General features: G+C 44.7%; 1 protein-coding gene across 2 annotated transcripts in view; it reads right to left on the bottom strand.

Annotated features, from left to right (window-relative positions):
• Positions 1–13769, bottom strand: part of LOC147436916 (DNA repair RAD52-like protein 2, chloroplastic) — an 82948-nt gene extending 69179 nt beyond the window's left edge. Inside the window, exon 1 of one of the 2 annotated variants that reach the window (XM_086486317.1) lies at positions 13310–13769. In XM_086486317.1, coding sequence (XP_086342443.1) covers positions 13310–13653 — 344 coding nt within the window. In that variant the 5' untranslated portion in view covers positions 13654–13769. The remainder of the gene's footprint in view (positions 1–13309) is intronic. The other variant, XM_086486316.1, reaches the window with a different exon arrangement.
• Between the last annotated feature and the right edge of the window lie 1716 nt (positions 13770–15485).

Below are 15485 nucleotides of genomic sequence, written 5' to 3'. Positions count from 1 at the left end.
CCAGGAGGTTCGGGGACGCAAGGGGACCACTGTACAGGTGATCTGGCGCATTTTCAGGGCTGAAAACAGAGAATTCAGCGTGCTGCAGATTCTCGCCAGGTTTTGCAAAGTGCCCGTATGCGTCGGGAAAGTCAGTCAATGCATGGGAATACTGTCTGTGAAGGGTCCTAGTACAGTTATGCTGCCGAAATCAGGCCGGAACAGTTGAAATTCAGCCAAGTTTGTGCGGGGCAGCTTGTAGGGATCCACAGCATTTATTCCCTCTTTTGAACAATAAAGAAATACCGAAAGGGGCGCCTAAGTTAGGGGCCAATCTGGTGTCGGTCTACTCATACAGGTGCAATCTAGCAGCCTGTATCCCTCTCCCCTTTGTTGTGTCTTGAAAGTACAGGTAAAATAGACGACTAATAATGGGTGAAAGCTAAATCAAGGTTTGAAGTAAAGTCTACCGCCCTTTTTGGATTGAACAGGCCGGTTCCAACAAACCCCATCTAGTCTCTCTCTCTCTCTCTCTCTCTCTCTCTCTCTCTCTCTCTCTCTCTCTCTCTCTCTCTCAACCTTCACTCACAGTGTCATTCGCTCCTCGCTAGTCTACTGCATTACTGTCATGAAGTAAAAGGAAGTCTCTCATTCATTAAAAGGAACTTGAGTACCCACTGAGCACTCATCCTGAGCATTTCACTATCAATCACTTCCGCTGCACATAACAGTGCATCAGGAGTTTTGGAAGGATGCGATGGCTGCACAATGATCTAGGTGCATCGAGAGTTTTGAACGGGATGAGATGGCTAGATTGAATGATTGAAACACAATGTTTAGTGCGAACTAAGTGTGTGATTTGGTGGACTGCATGCTATGTGAATGAATTGTCTTGTGGGCATGGCCACATGCATGGTTTGCTTGATTGAAATGTGAAAAGAAAGGATATGAATCTGATAGTAACAAGATTTAGTAGATCAAGATATCCATGAAAAAATGAGTGCGACTGATGTCTTTGTAGAAGTGCTAGTGCATGGGTACATAGAGTCAGTGTCTATTCAAGAAGGGTTATGTCCTTTGGTTGTTTTGCACGTGTAATTGAGGGCAATGACAATTCTTTTAAGTGGGGAATGTCCCAAAGTGATGATGTGGCATGCCCAACTAGAAAGAACTGGCCAAGAGAAACAGAATGGACCAAGGGGCCCAAGGGGTTAGAGATTAAAATCCTAACCCCTACCAACATATGGAGCATCGACCGAGGGGTCTTAAACCTAAATAATCAAAAGCTTGAACTCTGGCTAGGATTTTCGTAGATTGCGCTAACATACTAACGTGGCAAGCTGTACAGATTTCTGCGATTTGCGCTAGCTGTTTTGGGCAGTTTTTGGCGCCAGCTTTTGGGTACAAATGCTTTCGGATTCAAGTAGTTTCAGAACTGAAGCTTTTGGGACTCTGCTTTTGGACATCCTTGTACGTTTGTTTATAAGTGCCCAGAGGGCCACTCTTCAAAGAGCAGTTGGACGAAGAGTCTCAGAAGAAGAGGACCCTGAGGAGTTGTACCTTCGCGAAGTTATAATAAAGAAATACCAAAAGGGGCGCCACTCTTTGGGGTCAAAGCCTTTGGGGACAAAACTCCGCCAAACCGTGTCGACTCTCCTCTTCTCTCTCTATCTCTATCTCTATTGAAGTTCAATTTAGCTATGTTTCTATTGATTTTTTGCTTCGAGACTCTCCTCTTCTCTCTCTATCTCTATCTCTATTGAAGTTCAACACACTGAGAGAGCATGTATCACTGCCATGAGTTCCTTCTCATAAATGGAAGCACGAAGCTTCACATCACGAAGTCTTCTACTTTCATAAGCTATTCTGGCCTTCTTGATTAAGAACTAAACCAATGCAATCCCCTTAAGTATCACACTGTGCTTCAAATGGTTTTCGTAGATCAGGTACAATGAGGATTGGTCCATGGATTAAGAACTGAACCAATGTAATCGGTTAGAGTATCACGTTGTACTTCAAATGGTTTTCGTAGATCAAGTACGAGGATTAAGAATTGAACCAATGCAATCTCCTAAAGTATCACATTGTACTTCAAAAGGTTTTCGTAAATACAATTAGGATTGGTCCATGGATAAAAAGGTGCTTAAGCTTTTCAAAAGCTTCCTTCTGTTTAATACCCCATATAAAGTAGATATTTTTCTTTGTGAGGTCATGGAAAGGTGTAGCCACATGAGCGAAATGGCAAATAAAACGCCTGTAGGAACAAAGTCCAAGGAAACTTCGGACATCATGAACCAAAATAGGTTGTGGCCATTCTGAAATTGCATGAATCTTTGCGGAGTCAGTGTGTACTTGATTATGAGAGCCTATGTGTCCCAAATAGTGAATTTCGGTCAAGAAAATTTCACTTTTCATAGCATTAACTTGAAGTTTATGCTTCTGTAATTCTTCAAAGACAATCTGCAAATGTCGTTTATGTTCTTCCTTTGTGTGAGAGAAGACCAAGATATCATCAAAAAAATTTCCTTTGAATTGTCCACAAGAGATGCGGTCCATCATTTGATTGAAAGTTGTTGGAGCATTCATAAGTCCAAAAGGCATTACTGAAAACTTGTATGATCCAAAGGTTGTACATAACGGAGTCTTATGTATATCTTTGGTACCAATACGAATCTAACAATAGCCGCTCTTGAGATCTATGTGGTTGAAAAATCGCGCTCCTTGTAGCTTATCTAAAATATCACCAATTCTAGGAATTGAAAATTTGTTCTTGATCGTAATCTTATTTAGAGAACGATACTCAAAGCACATTCGAAAAGTGCCGCCTTTCTTTTGAACAAGCAAAGCTGGAGAACAGTATGAAAAAGTACTAGGTCGAACAAGACCCTTTTCCAAAAGCTCATTTACTTGTTTAAGAATTTCTTCCCGTTGTAATAAACTAACTCTGTAAGGTGGTTGATTTGGAGGTGAGCTACCCGGAATTAGATATATACGGTGATCTTCTGGTCTCTCAGGAGATAATTCATTCGGGAGAGTATCAATAAAGAAATCTTGGTATTGATTAAGAAAGTTAAACGATCTTTATCCAAATTTGAGAAAACATTTTCACCACTCCTCTCTCTCTCTCTCTCTCTCTCTCTCTCTCTCTCTCTCTCTCTCTCTCTCTCTCTCTCTCTCTCTCTTTGACAAAATTCAAGCAAGCAGAAAGACACTTCTTTATATCTTTTTTAATAGTGATATGACTGACCATGGGTACTCACCAATCACTTGCACTAGCATCTACATCATACTGCTACCCTTTAAAACAAAAGGACAGTTTCTTACTTACATAGTCTGGGATAGGATGAATTTTATAATGCGAGGGCATTCCTAGAATAACATCACATCCTTGGATTGGAGCAACTAGGAAGAGTACTTGTTGTCAGGTGTAGCGGAAGTGTTTAAGAATTTAGCTTGGATCTAGTACTCCGCAGAAACACAAGGTTACTTCACTTGAAAGAAATGAAATGAATTGAATGAAAGAGAGAGACGCAGCGAGAGATAGAGAGAGAGAGAGAGAGAGAGAGACGACAGAGCATGTCGGGTCCCAACCAACCTCAAGAGCCCCCTTGCTCTATTGCCAAAGCAAGTACTTTCTTTATTACTTGCACAAATGCTAATACAATGATGCTAAATGCTGAGATGTTAATGGGTACTTGATGCTACTGATGTTGGGTATTGTTGAAGTATTGATGGGTATTGGCTAGGGATGCTAAGGGGTACTGTGGTAGGTGCTTGGTATTTGAGAGGCTAAGTGCAGGTACTTGGTGCTTGGTATTGCGGGCACGTACTTTGGTACTTGGTACTGCAGGGTACTTTGGGTTCTTGGTAGTTCTTTCCTTGAGTTCGCAAAGTCGAAGCATGCACAGAGCTCTGATACCAACGTCACGTGCAACATAAGTGTTTAAGGATTTTAGCTCGGATCTAGTAGTCCACACACACACACAACAAGGTTACTTCACTTGAAAGAATTGAACTTAACTAAATGAGAGAGAGAGAGAGAGAGAGACGACACCACATGTCGAGTCCCAACCACCCTCAAGGGCCCCCTTGCTCTATTGCCAGAGCAAGTACTTTCTTTATTACTTGCACAAATGCTAAAACAATGATGCTAAATGCTGAGATGCTAAAGGATACTTGATGCTACCGATGCTCGAAACTGTTGAAGTGCTGATGAGGTGCTTGGTACTTGAGAGGCTAAGTGATGTGTACTACGAGTATTTGGTGCTTGGTACTGCGGGTACTTTGGTACTTAGTACTACGGGGTACTTTGGATTCTTGGTGGTCTTCCCTTGGATAGGCCACTCGGCAAGCCTTGTAAGTTTGGTAAGACTTTATCTGCCTCGTTCACTAGGGATTGGACCCCTCTCTGTCCGGAGTTCGTCCTTTAGGTCATGCCACGTCATCACTTTGTGACATCTTTACAGGTGTGAAGTGAGCCTGCTTGCTGAATGTGTCAATTAATGTCCAAATATCATCATGCCCACTCTGAGTCTCCTATAGATCATAGATGAAAATCTATTGCTATACTCTCCAAAGGTCGGTTAGGAATATAGGAACCCTGTTGATTTGTGCCTGTCAAACTTTACCTTTTGACACACCAAACATGTAACGTGCAGCGGAAGTGAATGATGGTGTATGGCTCAGGATGAGTGATTAGTGAGTGCTCAAGGTTCCTTTTACTGACGGGAAGAGAGAGCCTTCCTTGACTTGATGAGAGAATGTGGAATGACCAAAACAAGAGATTGGAATGCAAACTGTGAATGTGAGAGAGAGTGTGTGTGTGAGAGAGAGAGAGAGAGAGAGAGAAACGAAATGTAATATTAACGTCTTCAAAAGGCCAAAATGACATGTAAGACCAAAAGGTTACATGTGGTGAATCTGATACCAGGTCTGAGTACAAAAAGTATAAAGAACTGAAAAGAAAATAGTGGGTAGGGGTGGGGTGAAACCTGATACAAAGGGAAATACAAAGGGTGAGCTAATACAATGCAGCTCTTTGATAGTCGAGGCATCATATACATATACATCAGTATTCGGGACGGCTCCTATGTCGCGCCACTATAATATAGATCCTCTGTCGCAATTTGTGTCGATGTCGAGAGGGCCCCCTCATCCGTGGGCGGCGGGACCGCCCCAACTCTATTGCCCGATCAAGCATTATGCCTCTGGTGTTGTTATGCTATGGGGGCTGCTCGAACTCCTTTGTCTGTGACTGTAAGAAATTTGTAATCTTCCGCTGTCTATGGATCTCTCTCATTGTGCCCCTCTTCAAGAGGTCCTCTCTGTGTTTGCGAATCTCCAGTAAGTATAATCCAAGGCATCTCTGATCCTGGTAGCTCATGACTCTAGAAAGTGGCCCAAAACCCTCTCTGAATAGACAATGAAAGCGGTCTCGTATCTCATAGTATACTGGGCAGTGACATATGTAATGTAGCTCTGTCTCTGGCTCTATTTGGCACACCTGACAAATCTTGGACTTTGCGGATACTCCTCTAAATCTGCTTGTCTCGATCTCTAGCTGATGTGAGGATGTGCATATCTAACCAATAGCACATCGTATCCCGTGGGATAGATGAGTATCCATGTATCCCTGTATCCCGTGGGATAGATGAGTATCCATGTATCCTGGTCTGATCACAAAACCATCCTCCATGAGTTGGAGAAGATACTCTCTATAGAAAGTCATCTTCGTACCTAGCTCATGTGTAGGTTGTATCCATGTCCTCTTCGTATCCAACTGAATCAAGTCATGTCTGATGAGCTTGGTAATCTCTGCCCTAGTGAGGGAGATGGAGGGTGCATCCAAAGAGTACTGAAATGGGGGTAGCCGGTCCATACTAAAGCCATGTAACTAAAACCAAGATGCCATCTCTGCATACCAACATGATCTATCTCCTTGCAATGCCAGCTGTTGCGAAGACTCTAGTGCTAATCGAGCATATCTGTCTCTAGGGAGAGCCCAAGTGCTATGCATAAATGAAACTGATGGAGTGAGTGCCTCCACTACCAATGGAGGAGCAGCGAGCTCCGCCCTAACAATGTCATGTGATACTGAGGCCTTGGCCCTAATCATCCTAGAATCATAGACACCAAGGGCTTCTCCATACATCTCCATCCATCAGTACTGCCAGCTCTGCTATCATGATCAATTGAGGGGCCCCATATCTCCACTCCGTACAGCATGGCCGAAGTGACCACAGTGTCAAAGAGCCAACGCTTTGTCCGAGGTTCCTGGAACTGAACCTGCGAACATATCCTCTCAAGTCTCCCCAATGCTGCATAGGCTCTAGTCAATCGCGTATCTGTTGCACGCCTCAGGGAAAATACTGGACCACTGAAAACCGCCCCAAGATAAGTGTATGTATCTGCATACTCCACAATCTCGACCATATGTAAAAGTGGGGGCGGACCTCCTTACCCATTGCGCCGTGGTGTTAAACACCAGTACTTACCAAGGTTCATAGACAATCCACTGTCCCGTGCAAATACATGCAATGCATCCAAATGACGCTGCATCCCCTCTGGAGAATCGGAGATCAACACAATATCATCAGCATATAATAGTAACGGAATCCATGTCCCTGCAAGCTGAGCACCTCTATCACCCTCTGTATGTACATAATCTGAAAACTCATCTACATATATCCCAAACAGAGTCGGAGATAGAGGACAAACCTGCTTCACCCCAATGGTGGAGTGAACCATGTGGAACATGCCCTGAGTAGTGCGTACTTGTCCTACCACTGTCCTGTATAAAGCTAAGATCCCCCGGATCAGCTCTGTGGGCACCCCCATGTCTTGCAAACTGTGTATGAGTCTGGCCCGTGGCAGAGTATCAAAGGCTTTGCGGAAATCCACAAAGCTACAATATATCCTCCGGCCATGGTGTCTACCCTCCTCAATAATGGCTCTGAGTGTCAAAATCTGGTCGAGTGGAGAAACCTCTCCTGAACCCTGCCTATCCTGCTGCCCTTATGCCCTCTCTCTCTGCCCATCCACTCAGCTCATGCTCAAGAATTGATGCATATAGCCTAGCCAGAGTGTGACCAACCATGATGGTTCGATAATTCCAGGGAAGCATAGGATTTCCCGACTTGAAGATAGGCACAATAGTGGACATACTCCAAGTCTCAGGGAAACCCTCATACATGGCTCTATTAAATATCATAGCAAGAGGCTCTGCAAGCATATTTCTGGCATGGATAAAGTGCTCTACTACCAGACCATCATGATCCTGTGCTCTTCCTATCTTCATCTTGTCAATGGCTTTCCTTATCCTCTCAGCCGTAAAGAAAGTACATGTTTCTGGGCATGCCTCTGGAGGGTCAAGCAAAGGTGGCTGCCCCGATGCTGTATAGAGAGATGTAGCATATTCCCCCCATGACTCTATGGAAGTGATGGCTGGCAGTGAAGAGTGCTCATTGAAAAGCCTCCATGCCTCACTAGAGTCCTGACTCATAAACAGCTGATACAGATCACGCTCTAATTGAGATAGGTAAGCCCTCTTCTTTCGTCACACTAGGCGGCGGAAGATAATCCGTGATTGTCTATGTGTAGTAGTACCCATGAGCACCTCTCTGTGTAATGTGATCCTTGTCTCTCTACACTCATCATACCAACTGTTCTGAGGCATGCTTCCTGATCGTCTACGTGTAGGCTGGCTGTGGGAATATGCCTCTGATACTGCATCATGTAGCGTCTCTGTCAGAATCTAGGTGAGCTCATCTAGTGGTAGCCCTGGCTCCTAAGTGCATAGCTGCATGTATATCTCATCAATGTACACGTGATCCGTCTCCCTCATGAAGGTATACCGAGTATGTGTGGAGGCCTCTCCCAATGGAGTTGTGTTGAACTGGAACGATAGAGTGAAAGACAAGATAGCATGATCGACTGCTACCCCAACCGGCCTAGTTCCCACCACGAAATGTTGAAAGGAAGGAAAGAGTCCTTGCGGAGCCATAACATAATCCATCGTACTAGCGCCATGCCAATGTGAAAAGCATGTAAAACAACCAACTGCAGGGATCTTTGTAGGCCATTCAAAATGGCCTATCCATGTGCAGTCCCCACATCAATCAAGTATCTGCCATACTCAGTGTGCTCCTCATCCTATGATAATCTAGAAAGGCCCAATTCTGTAATATCAAGCTCCCACATCAATCCTCTGAGGTATCATAGAATACTGTCTGTTGATGGGCAGTCCTAGCATTGAAATCCCCCAAGATAATAATGTCGCCATCTCTGGAAAACTCCCGTATATCATCATCTAAAATAGAGCAGGGGGACTGTTCTCTAGGTGATGCATATACTGACGTACTAGGAGGGAAATAGCAAATAGCGATGTAGAGATATCTACATGTCTCTGCCTTCAGTCTCACCCACATGTACCTAGCATGCTCATCCCTCCGAGCTATATGTATCAGAGACTGTAGCTCCTCCCTGAATAAGATTGCCACTCCTCCTGAACCTCGTCCTCTGCACTCTGATCGAGTCTCGTCTGCAAGTTGTCTCCCATCTGTATCCGCTAAGAGTCGCAAGAACTCTTGCATGTGTCGGTCGCGTTGTTCTTGTCTTGCCTTTCTTTCGGCTTCTCTTTCTGCTTTTTCTTCTGCGTGTCTGCGTTTCATGTCTGCCATTCTTTCTGCATCTCTTGCTTCGCGTTCTAAATTCTATTTCAGAAACAATTGCTCCAAAGCCTCCATAGGAGTGAGTGCAATCCTTGTCGTAGATGGGGAAGGGTCAGAAAAACCTCCTGGTGGGGAAAATTCTTCTTCGCCTCTCTCATGCTCATCACCTCCAAGTGAAAATCTGCTGAACTTGGGGGCTGTTTTCGGTGGCTGAAAACGCAGGTTTTGGCTGCGTTTTTGAGGGCTGAAAAAGAGGTTCTTTTCTGCAATTCTCCAAGGCTGAACCTGCTGCTATCTGTGAGGTTGAAAACGCTGCACTTCCTGCTGCAACACATGGCTGAAAATGGAAAACGCTGGGCTGATTTTCTGTTGCTATCGCCAGTTGCTCTGCAAAATGCAAAACGATAGGCTACTCTGAGGTTCTGCTATAGCCGGAATCTGCAAAAGCAAATCGCTGGCTGATCTATGATGAAAACGCTAGGTCTCCTGGGGGGTTCTACTGAGAAGTTGCTTGTTGAGCGTGGAGCTCCTGCTGCCTCTTTTGCCATTTAGTGCTAACTTGGGTTTGCTTATATACAAACTTAGCAAAATTGCCCTACCTACTTTTGTTGGAAAGTCACTTAAATTAATAAGTGAAAAATACCAAAAATAGGGAAACTAAGCTAAATGCACTGGAAAATTCCCCTGATGGAATCTGATGGATTTTGAAGGGAATACTGATGATCATGATGTGTGCAACCAGAGGACATGCATCTATGCTAAGTGACTGGTCTACGAATAGACTCACAAAAAGTGCCAGAACACTTCTAATCTAGACTGACTGACTGACTGAACCCTTGTCGTGCTGTAGCTTGTCCACGGACACATAGGGTTGGATGTGTCACGTGACAGCTCTTTCTTTTGAAGTCTCCTTATTCTTCCCTACCCTCCATGCCTTTGTATGAGTAGCCTCACTCCCCATCATGCGGAGAAGTTCTTTGACTTCCCCTTCCACATCATCTCGGTCTTTTAGACTCGTTATTCGTATGTGCAAAGCTCTAGTCTTCCTTCGCTGCTCTTCTTCTAAAGTCATGTTGATGATTGTAGGAGTGGGGATAGATGTGGTTTCTTTCCCTTTCCCATTCTTAGCGACTTTTATCCATTTCTCGGCCTCATCCGCCTTCTTCTGTGTCTTCGTGATTACATCCACCCACAAAGACGTCTTTGCCCCATTCTGTTTCTCTTCCTCTTTGATCATCCGTACATGTTCCTTGATGACCTTAATTTCCTCTATCACCGAGGGCTTGAATTCACCTTCCTCTAGTCCATTGCTTTCTCTATCAGCAAGTTCTCGCTTGAGGATTGAGACCTCTTCTTTGAGTACTTGTGAATCCGCCTTAAGTGCTTGTATCTCTACGTGCAGGTCCTCTTTCTCCTTCTTCCATTGCATGCCTTCGTTGAGGAACATTTGAAGAAGGTTGGCCTTCTCCCTCCACCATCCTTCCATCTCTGCTTTCCATTCCTACATCTCCCTTTCCACTTGTGTTATCCGCTTGTTTGTAAGCATGAAGGTCGCCTTCGTACGGGACTTGCAAACTGGTGCAACGCTCATGACCTCCATCGTAACGACCCCTAGTGCGCAGGTCCTCGGTTCTACTCGTGTTTAGTAACACTGCTGAGTACTGATGGGGTTCTGGTGCTCCAACCCACACTGGCTAAACGCGATGGCGACCTGCTGTGCAAACTGTCCCAGGTTTGCTGCCTGTTGTGTCTGCACTTGTGCACTGCTATGACTGCTGCTGTGTAGCCTGTTGCAACGTGTCTGCACACAGAGAGAGAGAGAGAGAGGGTGTACCTGCGTGACCTGCTTCCCCTGCGTGACCTGCTCCTTGCGCGTTCAACAACCCTTGTGCGCTCAGCAACCCCAGCCTTGCGCGTCCAGCAGCCCGTCGTGAGCGTGAGAGAGAGAGAGAGAGAGAGAGAGAGAGAGAGGACTTGGACTCAATGAAACTCCACGCTGCCTTGCCCAAACCTGCCCTGTTGATCGAACCTTACATTGTTCCTGCTGCTGAAAGGACGTACATTAAAATGGGAATTCCTAAAATGAACTTGTTACATGTGCTCTTTCATGTGTGTATAATTTGTGTATGTATCGAAAAGATGACTGTAGAATTTTATTAGTTTTAACTTTTCACCTGACGGGTGATGTGAATGTGATAGTAACGAGATTCAGTAGATCAAGACATTCGTGAAAAGCAGAACGTAGTCTTGATGTGATTGCTAAATACGTTACAATGATCATGATTCTCATCTGAGATCTCGACAGGGATCATGATGTGGATGCAATGTGATTGTACGCCCCAAATTACAGATTGCCACATGGCAATCTGTACACGCAATTTACGTGCAGATTTGATGTGACATGGGCAAAGCTTTTTACCGGTGGGACTCTACTTGTCATGTTTTAGAAATTCCAATGCCATAGAAGTCAGTATTGCTTGCAAGGGATAAAATTACAAAGTGCCTTCTATTTTATAGTATATGTAGTAGCACAGATACAAATGTATAGTATTTTTGTGAAGGACGTTTGATTAGTTTGGCCTTATGCAAGAACTAAGTAATGCATTTGCGAGTACAAAGAATTGTTGTTACAATTATTGCTCAACGACATTTGTTGTAACTTGTCAATATGAGTCTATTTGCAATGATGCAAATTAGATGTTGTCTATTTTGTGGTTGCTCCTAGCAATATGTGAGATACTCTCCTTCTCGGACATGTTGGAGCCATATGCATGTCCAATAGCTAGCTTATGGGCTGCATAGTGTTCATGTGGCTTCGAGTATATTATAGTAGTGGTCAAACGTGTGGCCAGCCCCTATCATGAACATCCTTGTCTTGCAAGGGGCTTTTAGTGTGGTCAACCAAGATGAGGCGACACCCTGTTAGGGTCCTTGTACCCTTTATACACTCGGGAGAAACTTTTGTCAACCTTACATGTTCTCCCTCCCATGTTTGAACTACATTATCAGATTACTCTCTCCTACGACTCTTGGATATATCTTTGACGTCTCTTGAGATTGTTCCTATGTCATTAAAATCTCTCCTTTCCTCTCACTACTCACTTGCAATCAAACATCGCCTTACTCTCTCCCCCTAATTGTTATGCCTTTGATTATCCACCTCTCTTCCTTTCTTTCAAGGTTGACCTGCTTAGGGCTATGATACCATTTAGAGTGCACAATAGAAAGACAAAGCAAGGCCATGAACCAAGATAAAGTCAGGAAGGGACGGAGAAAAAGATGGAGAGAGGGCAAACTCATCTTCAAGAGATAGAGAGGAAACAATAGAGCACAAGAGGAGGGAGAAGACAAGCCCTAAGGTCCCCCAAGGTCTTTAATCAAGTCCACCACCAATGAGAAATACAATGATAGAGGAACTCTCCACATCTAGTTGGGGTACCCTTAAGCATCAGAGCCCCCATGACATAAAAGTTTGAAAAGACAACCCGAGACCTACAAAGCAGACCGCCCATTAGAAAAGGGGAGGATCTAGTTGGGTGGCCAGCACTACAAACAAGGCCTCAAAGCCAATACATTCCCCGCCAAGGAACACTTAGGCTTATTTATGGGTTGCAGAAGCTGCTTTGTAAGTGGTGTATGCACTAGATATTGTACATTGTGCCAAATCATGCCCTCGCTTCATTTGCATTCTCTCTCTCGTCACTCACATCTCTTGCACCATCCTTGCTGCCTTCTGTTGTCCTCTTACAAAGGTCGCATCATCCCAATGAATCACATGTTGAGCTTGACATTTCAACAAAGATTATTTCAAACCTAGTCAATAAGATGTTTCCAACCTCTTCCAATGTCAACATAGTCAATACTGTTAATTTTCCCATATGCACAAGCTACAACAGTATGATTCCTAACTTAAATATTGTGACTATATAGATCTACAAACATGCCTAAACTTCACATTTAAAAAAAGAAGATCACATTATAAACTCATTGCAGTTGAAAAAAACACAATGTGGAAAGTCCTTGTAGTTAACCATAAACTGATCTCAAGATTAAACATCCCCACTGACACCATTAGTACCAAATAGTGTGTAGGCTCCCCACACATACACGAGTGCATAATCAAACCGAAGTCTTCGTACAAAGTTTCTTGCTGAGTAGTCGGTGTAAAACTTCAGATACAAACTATGCTCCAATACACATGACATCCACACCAGCATACATGAATAGAGATATTAACTTTTTGCCTTAGAGCTTCAAAATGCTAAAAGGCATAGGCATACTGAACCTAAGTGAAATAGATCGAGAAGAGGGTGACCTTTTAAATGCCCTCCTGTAGATCTGCACAACATGCTTAAGTCGTGCAAGAAAAGGAAGGACAAGCCATCACGAGCAACCATGGCAAAATGGGCCCGAAAGCAGAATCAAGGCTTCGAAAACAGGATGAGAACCCTTTGGCACATGCACTGCTTCTAAGTATCAATTGTAATTCATACCTTTCAGAACCAAACTTTAAATTTACCTATTTTTCTGTGAGAGAGAAAGTGCGGGAGAGAAAATGAATGCCTTTTAGCAATATGGACTAATTTAGATTCCTGCAATGACATCCGAAGTACGACAAAATACATGCATAACAATGTTGTTGTGTGGAATAGCATCTTTACCAGGGTATGTATTTTCTGTTGCCATCACCATGACTGTCCTTGAGGACCTGGTCAGGTACCTTCTTGTTAAGATCACGTAAAATTTCCGCAAGCGGACGGATGATGAAGGAGGAGCCCGAAGAGGGCTCTAAGGGGGCTGCGTAGGTGGTGTTGGAACTGGCCAACAGCATCCTCTCGGCATCATTAGGGTTGTGGGAGTACGCACAGAGTGTTGTAGGTAACCCCCTCTTGCAATTTTCTTGCTGCCTCGTCCTGGAGGGCCTAGCTATAGCTGTTCCAGAGTGGTGGGTTGTAAATGAGCTCCTCGAAGACAGCGTTTGAGTAGCCTGTTGCAAAATATCCATCGAGCAAGTGCGTAGGAAACCGAAGAAGCAATTGACGTGTGCGTTAAAGGGGGGAAATGGTGGGCGCCCAGAGACAGGGAGGAGGAGTAGGCAGAGCGAGCTTGGGTTGGTGAATGCCTTTTACAAAGGCCAAATGTCACACGGGGCTTAGTTTATAACTGAGGATTTTCCTCTATCTACATAAACTATTTTTTACTCGACATACTGGCTCTACGTAAAATAAAATCCATTATTAGGTGGACATATTCCCTCAGATTCCCTCGCTTCGCAGGTCGTGCACGGCCTTGCTTCTCTCTGCGCTCATCGCCTCCAACCTCCCCATCGTCACCTCACAGCCTTGTTGCCTTGATCTACCCCCAATACCTCCTTCTCCATCATCTTATGTGACACCACAAACCACAGCTCCGCTCCAGTCCTAACAAGGCACACTTCTCCAACGACTCAAACTCGCAATCTCCCAATGAATTCTCTCGCCAATTGCGTGAGGCCACAGATCACGTCCCTTCCTCACTTGCACTCAAACGTCTTGTTGGGATCTTCTTCACTTGCACTCATCGAATCCATGCCGGCCTACAGATATTATTCATGTATGGTGTGGGTCGTTCACATCCTCTCGCTGGCTTGTGGCATCGGCATCAACGATGTCTGCAGGCAACTACAACAATCGATGGGTCTCGTTCGCTTGTGGAGCGCATCAAACACACAGACACACACACACACACAAAGATAGATAGAGAGAGAGATGAAAAAGGAAAGAGCCACAGGTTTTTCTAGGTGGCTTACTCCTCTCGTCTTCACTTTTTCCTTCCAACATAGACCCTTCCCTTTCTCACTTCTAACTAATGCCATGATTTTATGAATTTCCATGAGTTTGTACCCCCTACTGGCTCTCGCTTTAAAAAAAGCATTAATAAGAAGATTCCCTTTAAAAAAGACCCTTCGTCATCTGCGCCTTCGCCTGCAAAAGCCTACGCCTCAGCCCGCCTTCGCCATCTTGCGCCCTCGCCTGCACCGCCCACCTTCTCCATCCCCCCCATCTCCTTTGGGCTGAGAGGCCTACTCCCCTGCACCTTGCCCACCTTCTCCCTCTCCATGTCTCTACGCAAAGACGTCTCCTCCGCCCATCTCCATTGGTCTGCGCAACCTCCTCCCCTGCACCTCGCCCACCTTGTACCTCTTTGCACGAAGATGGCACGTACCATACTTTACATTTATCAAAACGAGATGTCCCTCTCTCTCTCTCTCTCTCTCTCTCTCTCTCTCTCTCTCTCTCTCTCTCTCTCTCTCTCTCTCTCTCTCTCTCTCTCTCTCTCTCTCTCTCTTCATACATTACACCACCTATATTGCCCCCAACTACAAAACCATGTTCTTCGCTGAGAGAGGAAACCGTACTCACACTTACATGCTTGAGCCTATTCCCTTGTCCGCGATACGCACTATCGCAGCAATTCGGCTTAGCTCCCATTTCCTTCGATGCGAGATAGGGCGTTGGGGCAATGGAGAAGAGTCAAATCGATTGTGCACATTATGCTCACTGCAAGTTCGAGAGTCTGAGTACCACACACTACTAGAGTGCTCAGCTTTTGATCACATCCGAACTTGCTTCTCTCACATTTTCAGCCATAACTTAGACCTACACACTTTCCTCTCCCAGCCAAAGTGTGGGCTCTCCATTGCGACTCTCATCACTACAATTTTGGAGCATCGAGAGTCACTCATCAGCCATACACATACTACATCACATGTAACTTTGGTCCCATAGGTCATATTTGACCTCCGAGGACGATAATAAAATCTATCTCTCTCTCTCTCTCTCTCTCTCTCTCTCGTCC

The sequence above is a fragment of the Adiantum capillus-veneris genome, chromosome 17 (assembly GCF_014529385.1).
Source record: "Adiantum capillus-veneris isolate H3 chromosome 17, ASM1452938v2, whole genome shotgun sequence".
NCBI lineage: Eukaryota > Viridiplantae > Streptophyta > Polypodiopsida > Polypodiales > Pteridaceae > Adiantum > Adiantum capillus-veneris.
Note: the sequence above shows the minus strand (reverse complement) of the source record. Positions and strands in the feature narration are given on the sequence as shown.